The 17,771-nt window shown below is 39.0% G+C and overlaps 1 protein-coding gene across 4 annotated transcripts; it reads left to right on the plus strand.

Moving 5' to 3' along the window:
* Window positions 1-4,786: 4,786 nt before the first annotated feature.
* mchr1a (melanin-concentrating hormone receptor 1a) lies at window positions 4,787-13,369 on the plus strand. 4 transcript variants are annotated; one of them, XM_044189856.1, is made up of 5 exons: window positions 4,825-4,922; window positions 5,027-5,054; window positions 5,226-5,336; window positions 7,873-8,025; window positions 10,518-13,369. In XM_044189856.1, the coding sequence occupies exon 5, from the start codon at window positions 10,589-10,591 to the stop codon at window positions 11,537-11,539; it is 951 nt and encodes a 316-aa protein (XP_044045791.1). In that variant the 5' UTR covers window positions 4,825-4,922; window positions 5,027-5,054; window positions 5,226-5,336; window positions 7,873-8,025; window positions 10,518-10,588; the 3' UTR covers window positions 11,540-13,369. The 4 variants fall into 4 exon arrangements, with proteins under 4 accessions (XP_044045790.1, XP_044045791.1, XP_044045792.1 ...); XM_044189857.1 differs by having other exon boundaries at window positions 4,889-4,922; window positions 4,993-5,054; XM_044189855.1 differs by lacking the exon at window positions 5,027-5,054 and having other exon boundaries at window positions 4,787-4,922.
* The last annotated feature ends 4,402 nt before the right edge of the window (window positions 13,370-17,771 follow it).

Below are 17,771 nucleotides of genomic sequence, written 5' to 3' on the forward strand. Positions count from 1 at the left end.
ATCAGAGCTACAATAGTGGACCATGTAATCAACCATGGAATGACCTGAGGGAAGCTGGCCAACGGGTTCAGCCTAACTTGAGCCACTACACTGTAGCAAGCATCATAAGGACATTTTGAAATGAAAATCAGTTAGTACAGTCACTTTGCACTAAGTTTTGTAGCACTGCCATACTCTAATGCAAAACACAACAATACCATACATGTAAAAATACTGAAATTGTTATTTTACAGAATTGCAAGACGTCCAGATGCTGGGGGCAGAGGAAGAATGTTCACTGCAGAACAAGAGACCCATATAGTCAATATGGTGATTGCAAATAATTCCATAAGGCTACGAGAAATTCAGCAGCGCATAATTGAGGATGACACCACCTTCCAAAACACACACAATGTGAGCATTTCTGTATTAAGTCGTGTACTTGCCCGCAACAGAATCCGAATGAAACAAATCTACAGAGTCCCTTTTGAAAGAAACAGTGAACTTGTAAAACAACTGCGATATGACTATGTGCAGGTAAGTTATAGTATCATTGGTACTGAATCTGGAAGTGCATACTGTAGTACTGTGCATGAGCCTGCTGTGCTGCATTTGTTTTGTCTTGTCCAGAGAGTGATGGAGCTAGAGGCAGATGCCATGGGTCATGAGCAGCTTTTTGTGGATGAGGCAGGTTTTAACCTCACTAAAACAAGGAGACGTGGCAGGAACATTATTGGACACCGTGCCATAATCAATGTCCCAGGACAACGTGGTGGTAACATAACTTTGTGTGCAGCTATTAGTCAAAATGGTGTTGTTCACCATCATGCAACCCTAGGCCCATATAACACTGCACACATTATTACATTCCTAGACACCTTACATGACATGCTCACTAATGTTCAGAGACCAGAGCAGACCAGATATGTCATCATATGGGACAATGTTAGTTTCCATAGGGCCGCAACTGGTTTACAGATCACCCGCTTTTCACTGTACTCAACCTCCCCCCATACTCTCCATTCTTGAATCCAATTGAAGAGTTCTTCTCTGCCTGGCGCTGGAAGGTCTATGACCGTCATCCCCATCAACGCATAGCCCTTTTACAGGCAATGGAGGAGGCATGTGGGGATACTGACCAGGCATCATGTCAGGCCTGGATATGGCATTCCAGAAGATATTTTCCCAGGTGCCTTGGACTAGAGGACATTGCATGTGATGTAGACGAAATTTTGTGGCCGGACCCAGAGAGACGACACAATGTAAACTGATTTTTTTTTTTTTTCTCAGTGAAATTACTATTTTGTGTTTTGTCTTGGAAAAAACACTTGTTTTGTTTTGATATGTGTAAATAAACACCAGTACTTGAAGTTTGGATCCCATGTTTACAGAACTATGACAAAAGTATGACCTCAAACTGACATAGCTTGTGCACAGAGAAAGCAAAAGCCAGATGTGTTTTTTATTCATACCTTCAGTGTGTAGTTGGCGCATTGTGTGCTTATTAATGTGATGGCTTGTGTTAACTGTTTGATACGAAAATACCATTTTTACTAAGGTTTGAAGAGTTAAGCAAGGTTTATTAGCTTTTGCAAAAGAGCTAAAATGTTTTGCTGATTTGGTGAAGGGTTTTCTTATTTATGTGTAGAGTTTTGCAAAAATAGCCAATAGTAACAAAAAATGTGCTCAAGCCATTAGAAAAAACTGTAAAGTATGACCATGATCATTTCCTACCCATAACCATGGGTTTATCATTGTAACCACCTAAGCTCCCTTAACTTTAACGAAGAACTTTAACCCAAACCATGATCTTTCCCTAAACCTAACAAAGTCGTTTTTGTGCCTAACTTTAACATTAACTTGGTCTAGATGCTATCAGACCAACCATAGCAGCTGTTGAGAATCCAGACACAAAGGATTGACCTGCTTCATGTCAGCTGACAGACGATCAGGCTTTAAAAGTATTGGGTTCCCAGGCAATACACCAGGGTTCCTATTGTGTGGTAACTGCTTTTTTGTCCATTAACTTTTTCTTGGGCTATTGGCCACTGTAAGAAAATTAGGTTATGTTGGTGGAATGCATTTTTGTCTTACAATTGCAATTCATTTCTAATTATTTTGTAAAATTAAAGAAGGTGGAAAAACTAATCTTGCATTGGTAATGTTGTTATTTATGATTTCAGGTTGTGTGATGGTTTGCGTTTGAGTTTTGATGTATAAACACTACTGATATTTTGTTTATTCACCAGTCACCCCAGTCAACAATAATGTGAATAATAACTTCAAAGTGATGCCACCCTTGTGTTCATTGTGCCTGACTACATGAAGATTTTTAGTATTCCTTTTAGTTTTCTTTGGGTGTGATAATGCATTCTGTGGTATACTACTATGAGAAAATAATGAACTTGGCAGAGAGAACACCATTCTGCTTGGCATCATGTGAGATTCTTCAGCACCAACTCCTCCTTTATTTTCCCATATCAGAACACTTTGTTCAGTATCGCAAACGTAACCTTTCCTGTTTGCATTTTCATAGGCCCTGGGAGCTTATAAAGTAGGGGTGCACCGATCCAATTATCATGTAGATTGAGTATTGGCTAGATGTTACCAATCCACATAAAATCATGTTTCAGAGTTGCTGCTGTGAAAAAGATGGTAACAATGCAACTGTATAAAACGTCTAGAAAAACAAACAAAACTGGTTTTGGATTGGTTCTCGATATCGGTATAAACCCTGAGTTTTTGTATCGGAATCAGTATCAGGAGAGAAAACGTGTGATTGCAGCAATTCTATTATAAAGCATATAGATGGAGTGCTTTAAGTGTACTTCATTTGTGTCCTGCAGATTTGGGGACAGAGCTCTGTTTAAAGCTGTCTGGTGCTCAAGGTAGAGACGAAGGTCAACTCTTAATATAACATAATCTTGCCTGAATCTAAACCATCCAAATGCACATTCGCAGAAATACTTAAAACACAGGGACAACAAAGGTTAGTCTGCATTAAACAGGGAATAATGTTTTGTTTGCACTACTTGGCATGCAGTATTTGTTAGTTGTTGGTGTTGCCATACCTGCTTAGGTGCATCTAGTCAGTTGCTGATACAGTACATTTAACATAAATAGTTTGGGCAGTGCAGCCCATTTTGATTTAGTAATATAAGAACATTAACTTTGTCAACAAAATAGAAAATACAAAATAGAATAAGAAAATTAAAATGACATTAAAAGAAATCTCAAAATTATAATTATTTTGACCTGGAGATAGGGAATGCTGTTGTTCCCTTTGATGTTGGAAAATTGAGCCAGTGAATTAAAGCAGCACATCTCCCCAGTGAAGCTATTTCTATGATGCTTAACACATTGACAATCTATCCAAGGGGATAAACAGTCATTAAACTGCAAAATCAGATTCATAGTCAGCCTGTGTGAGTATGTCACAACAATGTCCTCCTGTGGTGTCTTTAACATTGCAACTCACCACTGCTCAGCTGTGCCTTCACATTGGTTTGTGTCTATCCAAAACTTTTATACTAAAACAGAAGCAATATAATAGAGAATTTACACATTGATGACAAAACACAGCAATGTTGTGAGTCCTGAGTGAGAAAAGGGCTACAATTTAATCTCTGATGGAGGAGCACTCTGCTAAATTGTTAGGGTTTGAATGCCACCAAACACAGACACACACACCCACAAAGAAACAGTTGACGACAGTGCCCAGGAGGATGAGTCATAATATGTGTGGGTGTATGTAACTTGTGCACATGCACACATCATTTGATGTCTGGTGAGGATACGAATGTAGAGGTTTTCTGATAGGACAGATCACTATGATGATGATCCTCATCCCCGATAAGAAAGGTTTTGTCCCTGCAAATTTTCTCTGTCCTTTCATAATTTGAAATCCATAAATTGCACAGTAGAAGACACATTACCATTGTCTGTGAAGACAACTAGAGAAATCAAATGTTATTGAAAGAATAATGACCTTAAAGACAGAGGGCCACAGAGGGGGAACTGACAGAAAATGGTTTGAATTGTTTTTCCACTTAAACACTGTTTCTGAAACAATGGAGCACTTCCTGATGTGGAAGGCTGATAAGTGTGTCTTTATCTAAGCAGACACCCTGATAAAACAAGTGATTTTTGAGGGGAAATCTGAGATGAATCATCTCATCTCACCACGTTTCTACAGTAGAAACATGAATTGACAAACCAAACACTTGCTCTAGATAGGGCTGTTCATGTTTTTCACGAGTTTCGCTTGGAAGGGCAGGGTGATGCGAGTGGTATTCAAATGGTTGCAAACTGCAATTTAACCGTATTACCAATTTAGATGCCACTAAGTCCTACATACTGTACCTTTAATCACAATGTACTTGACCCTCTTTATCAGGGGGTTCTCAAAGTTTTGATGACCAAGTGCCAATTTAGGGAGCCAGCATGGCTGCACAGGAAAAATGTACACGTAAAACAAAATTATTCCAAAAGAGCTGCAGGCGACAGGCTTCTCTCCTCAGTATGTCAGTAAGGTAACCAACTCCTTTAACTGTTGCCCTTTTGTGTGAAAAACTACTCACGTTTGCTCATGGCATGCTGGGAAAAGGCTGATTATTTACCAGCTTGTTTATTAAAACAATGTCAGTTTGTTTGTTTGCACTGTGAACAGACAACAGTTGATCATGTTTGCTGCCCCCATAATTCGGGGACCTGTAGAAGTAACCACTCTTGCTGTTACCACGGTAACAAAGTGTTGCCAAATCAATCAGAACCACTATGTCACTGCCAGTAGGGGTTGCTACTAGCTACAGAATGTTCAATTGAAACCAACTGCTGTTGTCATAATGGCATTTAAAAAACAGTTATCTGCACTGCAGTAAACTCACTTCAAACACATTTACTAAAAGAAGAAATTCACAAAACTGAATCAGCTTTCCTTAATGGTGAGTCCACAAAAAAAAACTTTACACTACAAAGTAGTCTGAACTCAAATGCATATCCATATCCCACTAGTGTGTTCTTGCTCTGCCCCTGGGTCTTTTCCCAGTGGGACCTGCCCACAAGGAGGCTGCGAGGTAAGCATCCTGGTGACATGCCTGCAGTCAGTCAGTCATTAGAACTATTTTCTACTGAAGACATTTGTTCTAATGAAAACTGCTCACAGTGTGTTCTACTGATTATCCAACGTAATGGAGACAATTTATTCAGGAATACAGCTGTTGAGTTTTTATGGTGTCATTTTTCAGTTCTCTGACCAGCACAAACAAATTTCCTTCACCTCCATCATATTGGCAGTATATGGTGGCGTAAATCTCAAAACCATGACACAGAAATCTGAAAAACTGGATGCCATTGGGGTAAGTGAGAAAATGTTTTTTGTGTGATTTCGGTGAATCAATCTTTTAAGAATTTGCAATATATACTGTATCATTCCATTGCTATGTGCAGTTCAACCTTTGTTTTACAGTTAGATGTCCAGTTGTCAGAAAAGTATATAATCAAAAATTGTGAATTTATTTCAGGCCACTGAATGCTCACAGTTTAGGACTTATTTTGGATACATGGATACTGTTACATTTGCTGAATAGAAATGATATATTAGTAAAAAAAAAAATCTGTTTCATTTGTGCTGCTAATTTCGACACAAAAACGTGTTGTTTTTCTCCACTGTATTAGAACCTCTTTTCTGTAACTAACCTTTTCTCCTACCTCTCAAAAATCATAAGTTCACACTACTTTCCATTATTGCACACTGTTTCCTTATTCTGTTGCAAGTGAAGAAGCAAAACAAAACTTAAATTTTAGATGAAAACTGTTTGTCTGCCATGATTCTAGTGATAGATTTTTATAGATGGGATATTTTGTCCCTTACCCATGTGGGTTTAAGAGTGTATGATCAACCATGGATTCAGTTCTAAGCTTAGGTCATTGCAAATAAAGAGGCAGTTGTAGCAAACCTTTATGATATACAAAGAAAGGGTTGTTAAAACTGCATACTGCTTGTTTGAGGGTAAGACTTTAGTTATAACAGCTTTCTAATGTAAGCAAACTATTCAGGATAGAGTTGATAATGTACTTTCTAGGCAGTAGAAAGGATAGAGTCAGAATATTTCAGTTTTCTGGTATGTGGTTTGATGAGAAAATGTGGAATGTAACAAGCGGAGAAGGTCACATCTATGGACAAGAATTAATGTTTGACATTGTTTGGAAAGGTCTGACTGGAGGGCTGAAAAGGATACTGAAAATGGCATGACACAAAGATCTATGGTTCATTATGGATGTGTGGCCGATGGGTCGTCAGCATTGTCAGGATCTTACAAATATGTAGTGGGACCATGTTGCACTACACCAAAAGCGGCTCTCCTGATAAAAGCTAAATCCACAGACAAAAGATTAAGAGCATAAATCAAAATTTCTAAACAGCATTAGAAAATTGTAGGATGATAGGGTAGAAGCAAGAGAAGTTTAATCAAAGCCTTAAACACTGATGACAAGAATACTGGAGTTTTAAGTCTAAATATGAGTCTACCAGTATGCATTTTAAATTTTGTTAAAAAAGGTGTTGGAGGACTCAGTCAAGGGCCACTTTTAATATATGAGGAAGACACCTAATGCATTATACTAATGAGACATCCATTTAATGGGGAAGTGGAATATATGTACAAAATTATGAAGGGACTGAGACTTCCCAACATCAGTACATATGACTCAGCTTACTGCAACTGTGTGGGCACTCAGAGGGCACTAAGCCAAATGAAGGAGCAATGTGCAGCAATCCACTGCAGCCTCCATCACACTAAATGAAGGAAAACCAAAAGTTTATTAACATAGAAAATTCATAAAGTTGGTGCAAAGTGGGCTAGTGGGAGAAGAGGGAACGAGGAAACAGATGAAATAACTAAAAAGGCAAATTCAAGTGAAGCAATTCTTCACTTCAGTGTGGGCCACCAGAATGTTACAGCCTCAAAGCTATCCAAATGTGGCAGAAGATGAGAGAATGAGAGAAATGGCAGGTCATACTATTTGATACAGTCATGTGTGACTAGGTCCTTTAAACCGTGGGGATTTAGTAACAGGATAAGAGTAGGTTATTCTGGGCTCAGACAAAGACTGGCTCTGCTTGATACACACAGACTGAAAGTGTGAGTGACGCACGTTCCGATTTGAAAAAGAACCTGCAAACAAAGACTGCAGATTTATGAGCATCTTTCAGAACTCAGAAAGTTTGTAATTTGCCGACTCCACAAATGACTGGATGCTGCTGGATGATAACTGGCTTGGAATATGAACAAAACTTGAAGCAGAAATGACAGTCCCCAAACTAAGGACAGTAATATGCCATTGCTGCATCAAATGAAGAAGATGAAGAGTAGCAGTGGCATGTTGTCCAAGATCACAGCAGACTTCTTTCAATACACAAGGTTTTGATGGGAGAAAAGACAAAAAAAATCACTATGATATCCAAAATCTGCACACTACAATTTTTCTAGTACCAGTATTTCATTAAACTTTTTACTAGGCATACATTACAACTGTAGTCTGTTTTAAATGCTTAGTGTTAAAAATAGTTTCGACACTTCCTCACACACAAACCTCCTTCAAACAGTGATTTCGACTAACCGATAACCACTGATAATACTCAAATGTACAGATTGTTCTCATTTTGTTGTTGCTATAGGATTGATTCATTTGATAACTGCATCATGCATTATATAATAGAATAAAACATGAATTAAAAACATTGTTAGTTAGCAAATTAGCAAAGCAGTTAAATCGTTGAGAAAACTATCAGGCGATAGTTGTTACGGACAGAACAGACCGGAGACACCGTGAAGTGACAGAGTTTATTGCAAACAAAGGAAATGTGAAGATGATAATGCTACCGTCCTTTAGCTGGTAGACGAGGAGCTCTGGGGTTGAGGAGTTACACACTGGAGAGTGGAGACACACGGGACCGGGATCTGGAGCGATACACACGGGAGACTGGAGATGGTTGGAACCGGGATCGGGGCTCTGGAGACGAGTAGGCGTTTTGCTGAGACGTAGGTGAGTCCGTGGCGTAGTGGAGGCAGGATAAAGCGTTCTGTCCTTAATCCAAACGAGACCGGACACTGACTGTGATGAGGGATTGTGTTTTATAGGGGAGTGGAGTGAATGATTAGGTGCAGGTGTGTGATAGGTGACAGGTGATGGGAATTAGTACTCGGGTGAGGGAGTGCGGTGTGTGTGTGGTGTAGTAGAGCCTGGCGTGTCTGTGACAGTTTGATTTCTGATTAAATTAAACTCTGTCTCTGCTATATCTTTGACATGTATTGTAGTATGTCATGCTCACATTAGTACACATGCTGCTGCTCAGCCTGTGCAAATGAAGCAATATTCACTGAAAAATCCTGCCGACCTTCTTCAGGGAGTGCAAACATGTTTAAGATGCAAGATCTTACTAATGTTGCACTGTACATGAGCATTAATGCGAGGTTTTTGTTTACATTAGTAAGATGCAAGATCTTACTAATGTTGCACTCACACACTCACATACACAGTTGTGTTTCCATCACTTCAGTGAACATCACATTGACTTACATTAATTTCCTGGACACTTACCCTAACCTTACCTTAAACCAAGAATTCACCCTAAAATTGAATGGTTTAGCCTACATTATGGGGACTTGCGTTTTGTCCTCAAAAGGAAGGCTAGTCCCCACAACGTGACTCCGTAAACAGATTTATGTCCCCACAACATGAATAACACATGTCCACACACACATCCATACACACTGTTTAATCTTGCTTCCTCCACCTTCAGCCAACAGAATCCCACGTTTTGCTTTACCCTTAACTCTCTGTCACCATATTAATTGCCAGTTCCCAAATCAATCATTATATGAGGGCATAAATGCCTTGGGCTCTTTCAGAAGCCTATTTATGACCCACAAACCGCTTCATAGTCACATGTTTCCTAACAGAGACGTGTGAGGACTCCAAATGAGGGGTAGCAAGGCCATCTAGTGGTTCAAAGTGGAAACGACCTGTTTCGGGCTGTTGAAACGGTTCAAACCTGCCAAGAATTTGAAGTTATGGATTAATTTGTTGCTAAGTACCTGATACTTATTGTCTGCTCCACAAACTAGCGATGGCTACTGCCTGTCGAGATAGGACACGTCAAAGCTTCCTTTAATGACAAATTTCAAAAATGTATTTGGGCAGTGGAAACAAATAAGCATCTTCTTAATTTGCGCTCTTTATACTTGTACTCTACAGTTATTCTAAATCCCAGGGACAGTAGTGAATAGCTTTTTTTGCGAGTTCATATTTCAAAACATCAAACCACATTCTTCGATTAAAGTGATATGATTTTCTTTCTTTCTTTTCTCTTTTCATTGCTGTGATTTGATAATGTGTGCTGCTGTTCAATCTCCCACCACACCAATTCCCACCAACCTTGACTCGAGATAACACAATTAAAATGATAGATTTGGATCAAACGTCTCCAAGGAAGCACTTGTAGGAGAAAATATCAGCTACAGGCTAACACTTATCTGATCAGATATTTCACCAGCTTGATTGACACCTGCAGCGCAGTCGCAACTCCACTGAGAGCATCACGGACTCCCGAGTGAGCATGCTCTCACAGGCTCTTCTACCACTCACCGAGGAGCGGCTTTATATCTTTGAGGGCACAGAGCGCACTGGGCTGCTCACAGAGTGAAACAAAATGCTTATGCTGTAAAGAATGTAACTATCTAAAAAGGATATCTGGAATCACTCAAAGAGTAAGAAGGGATTTATGTTGCAGGCTGCTTCAGATGCACTTTACTTGGGAAGCAGGCACTTCGTAATACTTCTTAACTTGGACATACTTTGAATCTTACCGATGGATTTCTTTAACGAGTCAAATTTTTCCCTCAGAGACACAAATTCAACAACAGCAGGTAGGTTGAGCAACCAGCGCACCGGTAATGTAATCCAGTTAGAACAACATCCGTTCACACGTTGTTTGTAAGAATCATAGCTGCATTCAGCATGTTCTTAAAACAGCAAAAATCAATGTTTTCTTTTCTCTTTTATTTTTCTTTTATTTCCCCAAGTTATCTTGTATGCTTTTTTAATCATACAAGCTTTCATAGACTGTTGCACAATGGCTGCAGTGAATTCTCTTCACAGCCTGATATGTTTGATGAGAAATATGAAATACCTTCATCACATCAGTTTAAACTTATGATTTCTACTTAATGATTCATGCATAGAATCTTAGTGTTAAAGATGTGGTAAGATTTTTTTTTAGACATTTATGTGACTGTGTTTAAAATGTACATACATAGCCATAGCAACCTATTTTATTGTAAGGTCTATTCTAACATCGTATGAATAATTACAAAGATCTTTTGCCCCTACCATCATCTGTCGTTGCTTAGTGCTGCGCTGAAAGAGCCAAGACACACACACACCACAGACATACAGGCATGCACATGCACACAAATCAATAATTTTCACATTGAAATTATCCAAATGCCTAAAAGCAATCCTCTTCTTGTTTCCAGCTGCAGATGGGGCCCTTCATTGCAGTGCCATCCTTCCCATCATCTTTGGCATCATCTGCTTTCTGGGTATTATGGGGAACTTTATTGTTATCTACACCATCATGAAGAAGACCAAGTGCCGTGCCAAGCAAACTGTTCCAGATATCTTTATCTTAAATTTGTCAATTGTTGATCTCCTGTTTCTCCTTGGGATGCCATTCCTCATCCACCAGTTGCTGGGCAACGGTACCTGGCATTTTGGAGCCGTAATGTGTACGGTCATCACTGCTCTTGACTCTAATAGCCAGATTGTCAGTACTTACATTCTCACCTCAATGACCCTCGACCGTTACTTGGCTACAGTCCATCCTATCCGCTTCAACTACATCCGCACACCTTGTGTGGCAGCGCTGGTCATTGGCCTGGTGTGGGGTCTGTCCTTACTCACCATCATCCCTGTGTGGATGTACGCAGGCCTGATGCCTCTCCCAGATGGCCTGGTGGCCTGTGCTCTCCTTCTGCCTGACCCAGTCACTGACACATACTGGTTTACGCTTTACCAGTTCTTCTTGGCATTTGCGATACCTTTGGCCATCATCTGCCTGGTGTTCTTCAAGATCCTTCAGCACATGTCCACCAGCGTGGCACCACTGCCTCCACGGAGTTTGAGGGTGCGCACCAGGAAGGTGACCCGGATGGCAGTGGCTATCTGCCTGGCTTTCTTCATCTGCTGGGCCCCTTACTACATCCTTCAGCTGGTCCACCTAGGGGTACAGAAGCCAAGCCTAGCTTTCTCCTATGCCTACAACATAGCCATTAGCATGGGCTACGCTAACAGTTGCATCAACCCATTTCTCTACATTATCCTCAGTGAGACCTTCAAGAGGCAGTTTCTCAGGGCCGTACGGCCGGTTAATAGAAAGTTCCGTGTGAACCCGAGTACCACCGATGGCGGCAGTGTGAGTGTCAGAATGGTACCTGAAGGGGCTCAGCAGGAACCAGCCTCTGGGGAGATGATACCATCCAATGTGGCCCCACAATGAATACGATAAATATTAAAATAACTTTATCAATGTCTATCTGTGCAACTGATAAGCACTATGAATGGGACATTACCACAAGAACACATATACTTATTGTTTTGTTCAGCTGAATGTATTCCCATGTCTGACAATCATGTGATCTTCCCTTTGAAGAACATTTATTCCAACAATTATACTGCTGGACTGTGTTTAAGACCAATTAAGAGAGTGAAGCAGACTGGGTAGTTTCTCAGTACTAAAAGGTGTGTTCAGATTAGATGCTGTGACTGTTTCTTGACAGCAAACAGCCAGTGGACCTGACAGTACAGACATTTGCAGCTAGCTAACAACATGCGTTAACTCCATGAGCTCCAGATGATACTGTTACATTCCTCCAGGCCACCTCCTCTCTGCACTAGTCTCTGAACATTCATGAGGTACATTTATATAGCTTGGGTAATCTCACATTTATGTTAAAGGGGAGAAACTTTCAACCTGTGCGGACATGTCTACCTCAATTCATGCCAGCTGCAGTGAATCCACATCTTTGCATTGACTTTGTAAAATATATGTGTAGGCTATGTATATATGTATTTAAATAACTGTATATATTGTTTAATTTAATTTAATTGTATTCAAATTTATTTTATGTTATGTTATTTTAATATAAATGTAAGTATATGTTATGATCTATCTGTGTTGCATGAAGGGACTACAAACTTTCATTTCATTGTACAACCTCGTGTTGTAAAATAAATTACATTGTACCTTGTAACTAGGCAACAAACAGTAGAGACGCTGTCTTTTGTTTTTGTTTCTCTGTATATCTTTTTCAGCAGTGCTTTTAGTTAATTTAGCATTTGGTTATTTTATATGTTTTTGGTTCTACTTGTCTGTTTGCTTGTTTGTTATCAGGCTCTCTCAAAAACACGTTTACAGAGTTCAATGAAATGTGGACTAAAGTTAGGCCATGGGCTAAGGGACAAGTGAGAAGTCTCTGGTGGGCCTAGTAGCATAATTTGGCAAATTACAAAGCAGTCACTTCAAGGAATTTGCAATGTTATGATCACAATCCATCCAATTTTTGCATTGAGAGTTGTAGTGTTTCCTCCTACAACATCTTGAATGAGTAAAATGGTTGCTTTTCAGCAGTGAAAGTTGCTGCAATTTCAGTATCGATTCAGTCTGAAATTCAAAGCCACAAATATAAGTGAAGGCTTGTGTTCTGGATAAGCTGATATGTCAAATCCATAAAAGAGTGCCATATTGCCAGTGAGGTATTGTCAATGTTATTGTATTGATATTAAGTTATATTATAATTTGGTATGTACAATTATGGTGGTGATTTATATGTTTGGAAGGGTTATTCACTGACTATGAAACTCAGGGTTTTTCAGCCTTTTCTGGTCTGTGACCCACTTTTCAGAGTATTGATGCCAGCAATTAGAGTTGTCAAGTTGTCATCAGAATAACTTACTTTTGTGTTGTATTTTTAAGAGGGTAGAGAAAGCTCCGAATGGATTGTACACAGAAATTATGATATAGTTTAACCCTTTCTTTAATTAGGAACATAACAAATGTGCTGTTTGTCAGTCTTAGAAATCCCCCATGACCCCACCTGCTTATCAAATCACACCCTGTAGGGTCCTGACACCAAGGATGAGAAACTCTGGTTGTTCCTGTCCATTATTATTATAAAAAAACAAGCAACTTTAGCTTAATTGTTGACAAAACAATAAGTTGTGGTCTACTCTATCTGTACTGTTGTGAGCATTGACAGCTTAATGAATCAATATGTATAGTGTGACAGAAATATTTAAAACTTGTATGAAACTAAACTGTTAAACTGGACACTGTTTGTACTGTGGTTGTCTTTTCTCTGCTTTAAAGGTCCAGTGTGTAGGATTTAGTGGCATCTAGTGGTGAAATTGCAGTCTGCAACCATTTGAATACCGCTTGCCTCACCCTCCCCTTCCAAGCGTGTAGGAGAAACGACTGTGGCTGTGAAACTCACGAACGGCCCTACCTAAAGCCAATGTTTGGTTTGTCTGTTCTATGGTACGCTACTGTAGAGACATAGCGGTGCAACATGGCGACCTCCGTGGAAGGGGACCTACTCCCTATGCAGATAAAACAACTCATTCTAAGGTAATGAAAACATGATGATGGATTATGCTCTTCTGTGGGCAGCAAAAGCACCTCACTAAAAATATTGAAAGCTTAAGTTTAATATGTAGCCCTACACTGAATCTGTGGTGCAATGAATAAGGTGGTGCATACATCCTCCAGCTATCAACATTATCTCAAAACTAACTTACCATGACTTTAGGCTTACCATTATAATTTTATTCTTCAACTGTATGCCAAAGTTTTCTTAAGTTTCACTACTGCTCTGACATAAACCATCTTTTCAATATCCACTTAGCCAAATACCAACCAGTTATTTTGTTGTTGTTTACATTACAAAGAATTCAGTACAGTTAGACTTTGTTTTCATTGAAGTTTATTTATTACACTGCATCAAGTTTGTACAGAATCATGAAACTCATATTGCACATTTTATCGTGAGATAAGCAGATCGTGCCTTTCCTACTAAATAGGAAATTGTGATGACTGTAACTCCTTACCTTCAAGCAAATCAAAATTTAACATGTCAATTATGGGCTCAGTCATCGGTTAGCAAACTCAGTCAAACCTTAGCAAAATCACTAAGACAACTCAAGCACTAAGACAACAGTAGATGTAGGTTGTAGTTGTGACAAAGCTTGATCTCTCTGTAGGCAAAAACAGGTGCCCCATATGGAGATGTCTCAGTCCATCCTCATTAAGTGGCCTGTCTGATTTCCCAAAAAGAAATTTAACACTGGTCCAGGTGCTTATTACATAAACTCCCAATTCATAGTAAATCAGACAGGCTTCATAATTAGGGTGAACTGAAATTTCAGGTTTCTTCTTACAGTTGACAGTAAAAACAACAAACAACTCAAAATATAAACCCTGCAATGCAGTAAATGCTATATATTTCGTAACACTGATGCATGTTTCAGGGTGTTGCGACACTGGCAGTGAAGGCACATGTCGCTTTTAAAACTGCATGCAGTGTGTAACCATGATTGGCACCATGAGAGCCACTTCTTTGTAGCGTTCTTCTTCTAGTCATCAAAATGGATGCCTCAGACAAAGGAAAAACAAAGAACTACCAAAGGAAAAACTAAAATATTTTGGAGGTGAAGCCAGGTGAAATCATCAACATGTTCAAAGCAATGTCTCAAAGGCAGCTTATTCAGTTACAACTGTTGCCAAATGAAAATTGGGGTATTGCACGTCAATTCACCAGAACTGACACCAACCATCTCAGATCTTGCTGATGCTGTATCAGAGGATACAAGCAGGTCAAAGAAGGGTTCCTGACATATCTTATTGTATGTATAGGTAATATTGGGTGTATTTGTTTAAAATGTCATATCCCTTCTAGTGATTACATGAAAAACAATTAACTGAGACACACAAGCCTCATAATCCATAGTTTTGATATACATCATGAATGTAATCCTTAATACTAATATTACATATACATTATTGAATTAATCTGGGTGAAGGTCAGCCATTTTGATTTTGGATATTCATTTAACTCGCAATAATTTTCAGCCTCTGATCTTTGGCACAAGTAATGATTAAGGCACAAGGAATCCAAACGCCCCACATTAAGCCCCACTGAGCCCCACAGTTTGAATGTTTCACAGGACAGTAGCAAATATAATTTCACTATCTGCCAAGATCTACAGAGATGAACTTCTCAAATTGATGCAAGTGTATTATTTGTTATTAATTGTAAAGCCTTTACTCACCACTGAGTTATACAGTCAGATAGGTTGGTCTGCTCTAGCCACCCGTGGGCTTGTGCACTGGTACATATTCATTTATAAAGCAATTCTTGGCACACTCCCCTTTTATCTCTGTGTTTATATTTCAAAGAAAACCAGTGGACAATTCTCTTTGCACTCTCAATATGTTTTTATGTTTTTGGTCCCAAATGTGCATACAGAGCTTGGAAAAAGGGTGTTTGTGTATTCTACACCTTCTGCCTGGAAGACTAAATTAAATGAGTTCATCTCACTAAATGCTTTTAAATCCAAAATGTAAGATTTGGAGGCTGATCCGTTGGAATGTCACTGTTTTTGATTAAAAGCTTTCTCAACTGTCTAGTTTTCCTTTTTCCTTTTAAAATGTCTGCTAGTCTATGCTTCTGTTCCCGTATATGTTCTTATTGTAGTAATGTCATCTGTCTGAAACTACTTGTTTTTACCTGTGCTGCTGCCAATCTTGGCCAGGTCTCCCTTGAAAAAGAGCTTATTAATCTCAATGGGAATTCCTGGTTAAATAAAGGTTAAACACAAGTTTAAATAATTGCTACCTTCTGGTACAGTGTCAGCAAGATCTGAGACGCCAGGTGCCAGGGCCTCTCTAATTTCATGTGGAATACCACAATTTGGATAGATACCTTCATCTGCAGTCATCACGACAAAACAAAACACAATAACATCTTTCTTAATACAAATTTTGAATCTTAATTACAAATTTGTAATATAATTTGTCAGCATTTATAAACGCTTGATCTAAAATAGCTACAATAGCATTATTGGCATCTAAATCTCAAAAGCCAATTCAAAGTGTAAAATGATCAGAATGCCAAGCTTATAAAAGCTGTTTAACGTTCACGTTGATATAATCTGTAACTTTCAAACAAGTGAGCTTCGCTCTCTGTGTCAAATGTCAATGGCAGACTTCTCAGAACAAAGTTTTACTTCAGCTCAATTTTAAGCAATACCAAAAACTGAGTTGTAGCATCATTGGCATGACATGGCATTCAAAATGTATTATGATTGCAAGACGAAATACCATGGTCAAATGTGCTGTGTAATGAGGTCAAATGACCACAGTTACATATCTAGTAAAGGATACTTCTTAAGTGTAATGTTAAATATTTAAGTGATAAGATCAAATATAAACAACTAGGCATACCTTCTGTGTCCATGTCCTCTGCTGTGTCAGTGGGGTTGATGCTGCATCTGACTGATATGTTAAGGCAAAAAAGGAACACTTGTGAGCACAACAAATAATTGGTCTTCCTGCATTGCTGGAGAAAAAAAAATCACAGCAGTATCAATGAAGGGATGTAATTCACATGAATGTTAGACATATAGTTGAATTACTGAATAGTTTGATGAGCATGAAAAAGATGTAAACCATTGCCAAGGGCCATCACAGTCACTAGAGTCACATTCAACTAAACACTTATAGGATATTCTGGAGAGGTGCCTTAGAACACGTGTTCCACTATAATCATGAAAACAACTTAATAGTGTCACATCCCTCACAAAGTGTTAAAGACAGAATCTATAACAAAATGCAATAAAGCTGTTCTGGTTGTTTGCAGTGGCCCAGCACAGTACAAGGACTCACGTGTAGGCCTGTGTTATTTTTTAGTTACCTGGTTTTTTCCCAGTTTGCATAGAGCCAAATGGCATGCAGAAAGAAACTGCCACTGTTAACTTACTTATTTGGGTGGGTACATGTAAATCCAAGGCACAAAAAATGTGTATGGTTGGTGAGCAAAAATTCAGCATCATTCTCCAGCAGGGATTAGATACTCAGTCCAGGCTCATACAGGCACTGTACTAGAAACCAACACAAAAAAAATAAAGATTAGGTGTGTAAAGTTATTCTGTATTGTATAAAGCATAAAGAATCATTTAAAAAGTTAAATTATATCAATCAGTGACTGATATTTAGTATTTGTGGGCATGGAAAACTGCACAGTGTGTCTGTTCTTGACAATATAGATAGGCAACAGTCAAACAGTATGGCTTCAACCTTTCCCTGTATTTGTTGTTTAGTTACCTCAGTGTGCACTTAAAGTTGCAAAAGATAAAAGACATTTCATTACCTTTGCTGTCACCTCTACACCTGACAATCCATCCAGAAATTCACGTTTCATACATGTGCCTCTTGACAGGGAGCCTGTTGACAATTCAAACAACTGATCCACTTCTGCAGCAGTTAAGGTTGACCCCCCACTGCTGGTTCATCACTAAATGGGCGCAGGATCCATTTGCTGTCATCACATCACTTGTCAGACTCAGAAGGCTTCTTTTGGGGAGTGTTTTTATCAGTTTTTCCTTATCTGAATCAAGGTTCTAAGGATAGAGGGTGTCATTTGCTGTGCAGACTATAAAACCCCCTGAGGGAAATT

This window comes from Siniperca chuatsi, linkage group LG3, assembly GCF_020085105.1.
Source record: "Siniperca chuatsi isolate FFG_IHB_CAS linkage group LG3, ASM2008510v1, whole genome shotgun sequence".
Classification (NCBI taxonomy): Eukaryota; Metazoa; Chordata; class Actinopteri; order Centrarchiformes; family Sinipercidae; genus Siniperca; species Siniperca chuatsi.

Coding starts and splice junctions, on each gene's coding strand:
- mchr1a (XM_044189854.1), top strand. CDS start 9,851: ATGGATTTCTTTAACGAGTCAAATTTTTCCCTCAGAGACACAAATTCA. Junction 9,909..10,517: donor CACAAATTCAACAACAGCAG/GTAGGTTGAGCA, acceptor TCTTGTTTCCAG/CTGCAGATGGGGCCCTTCAT.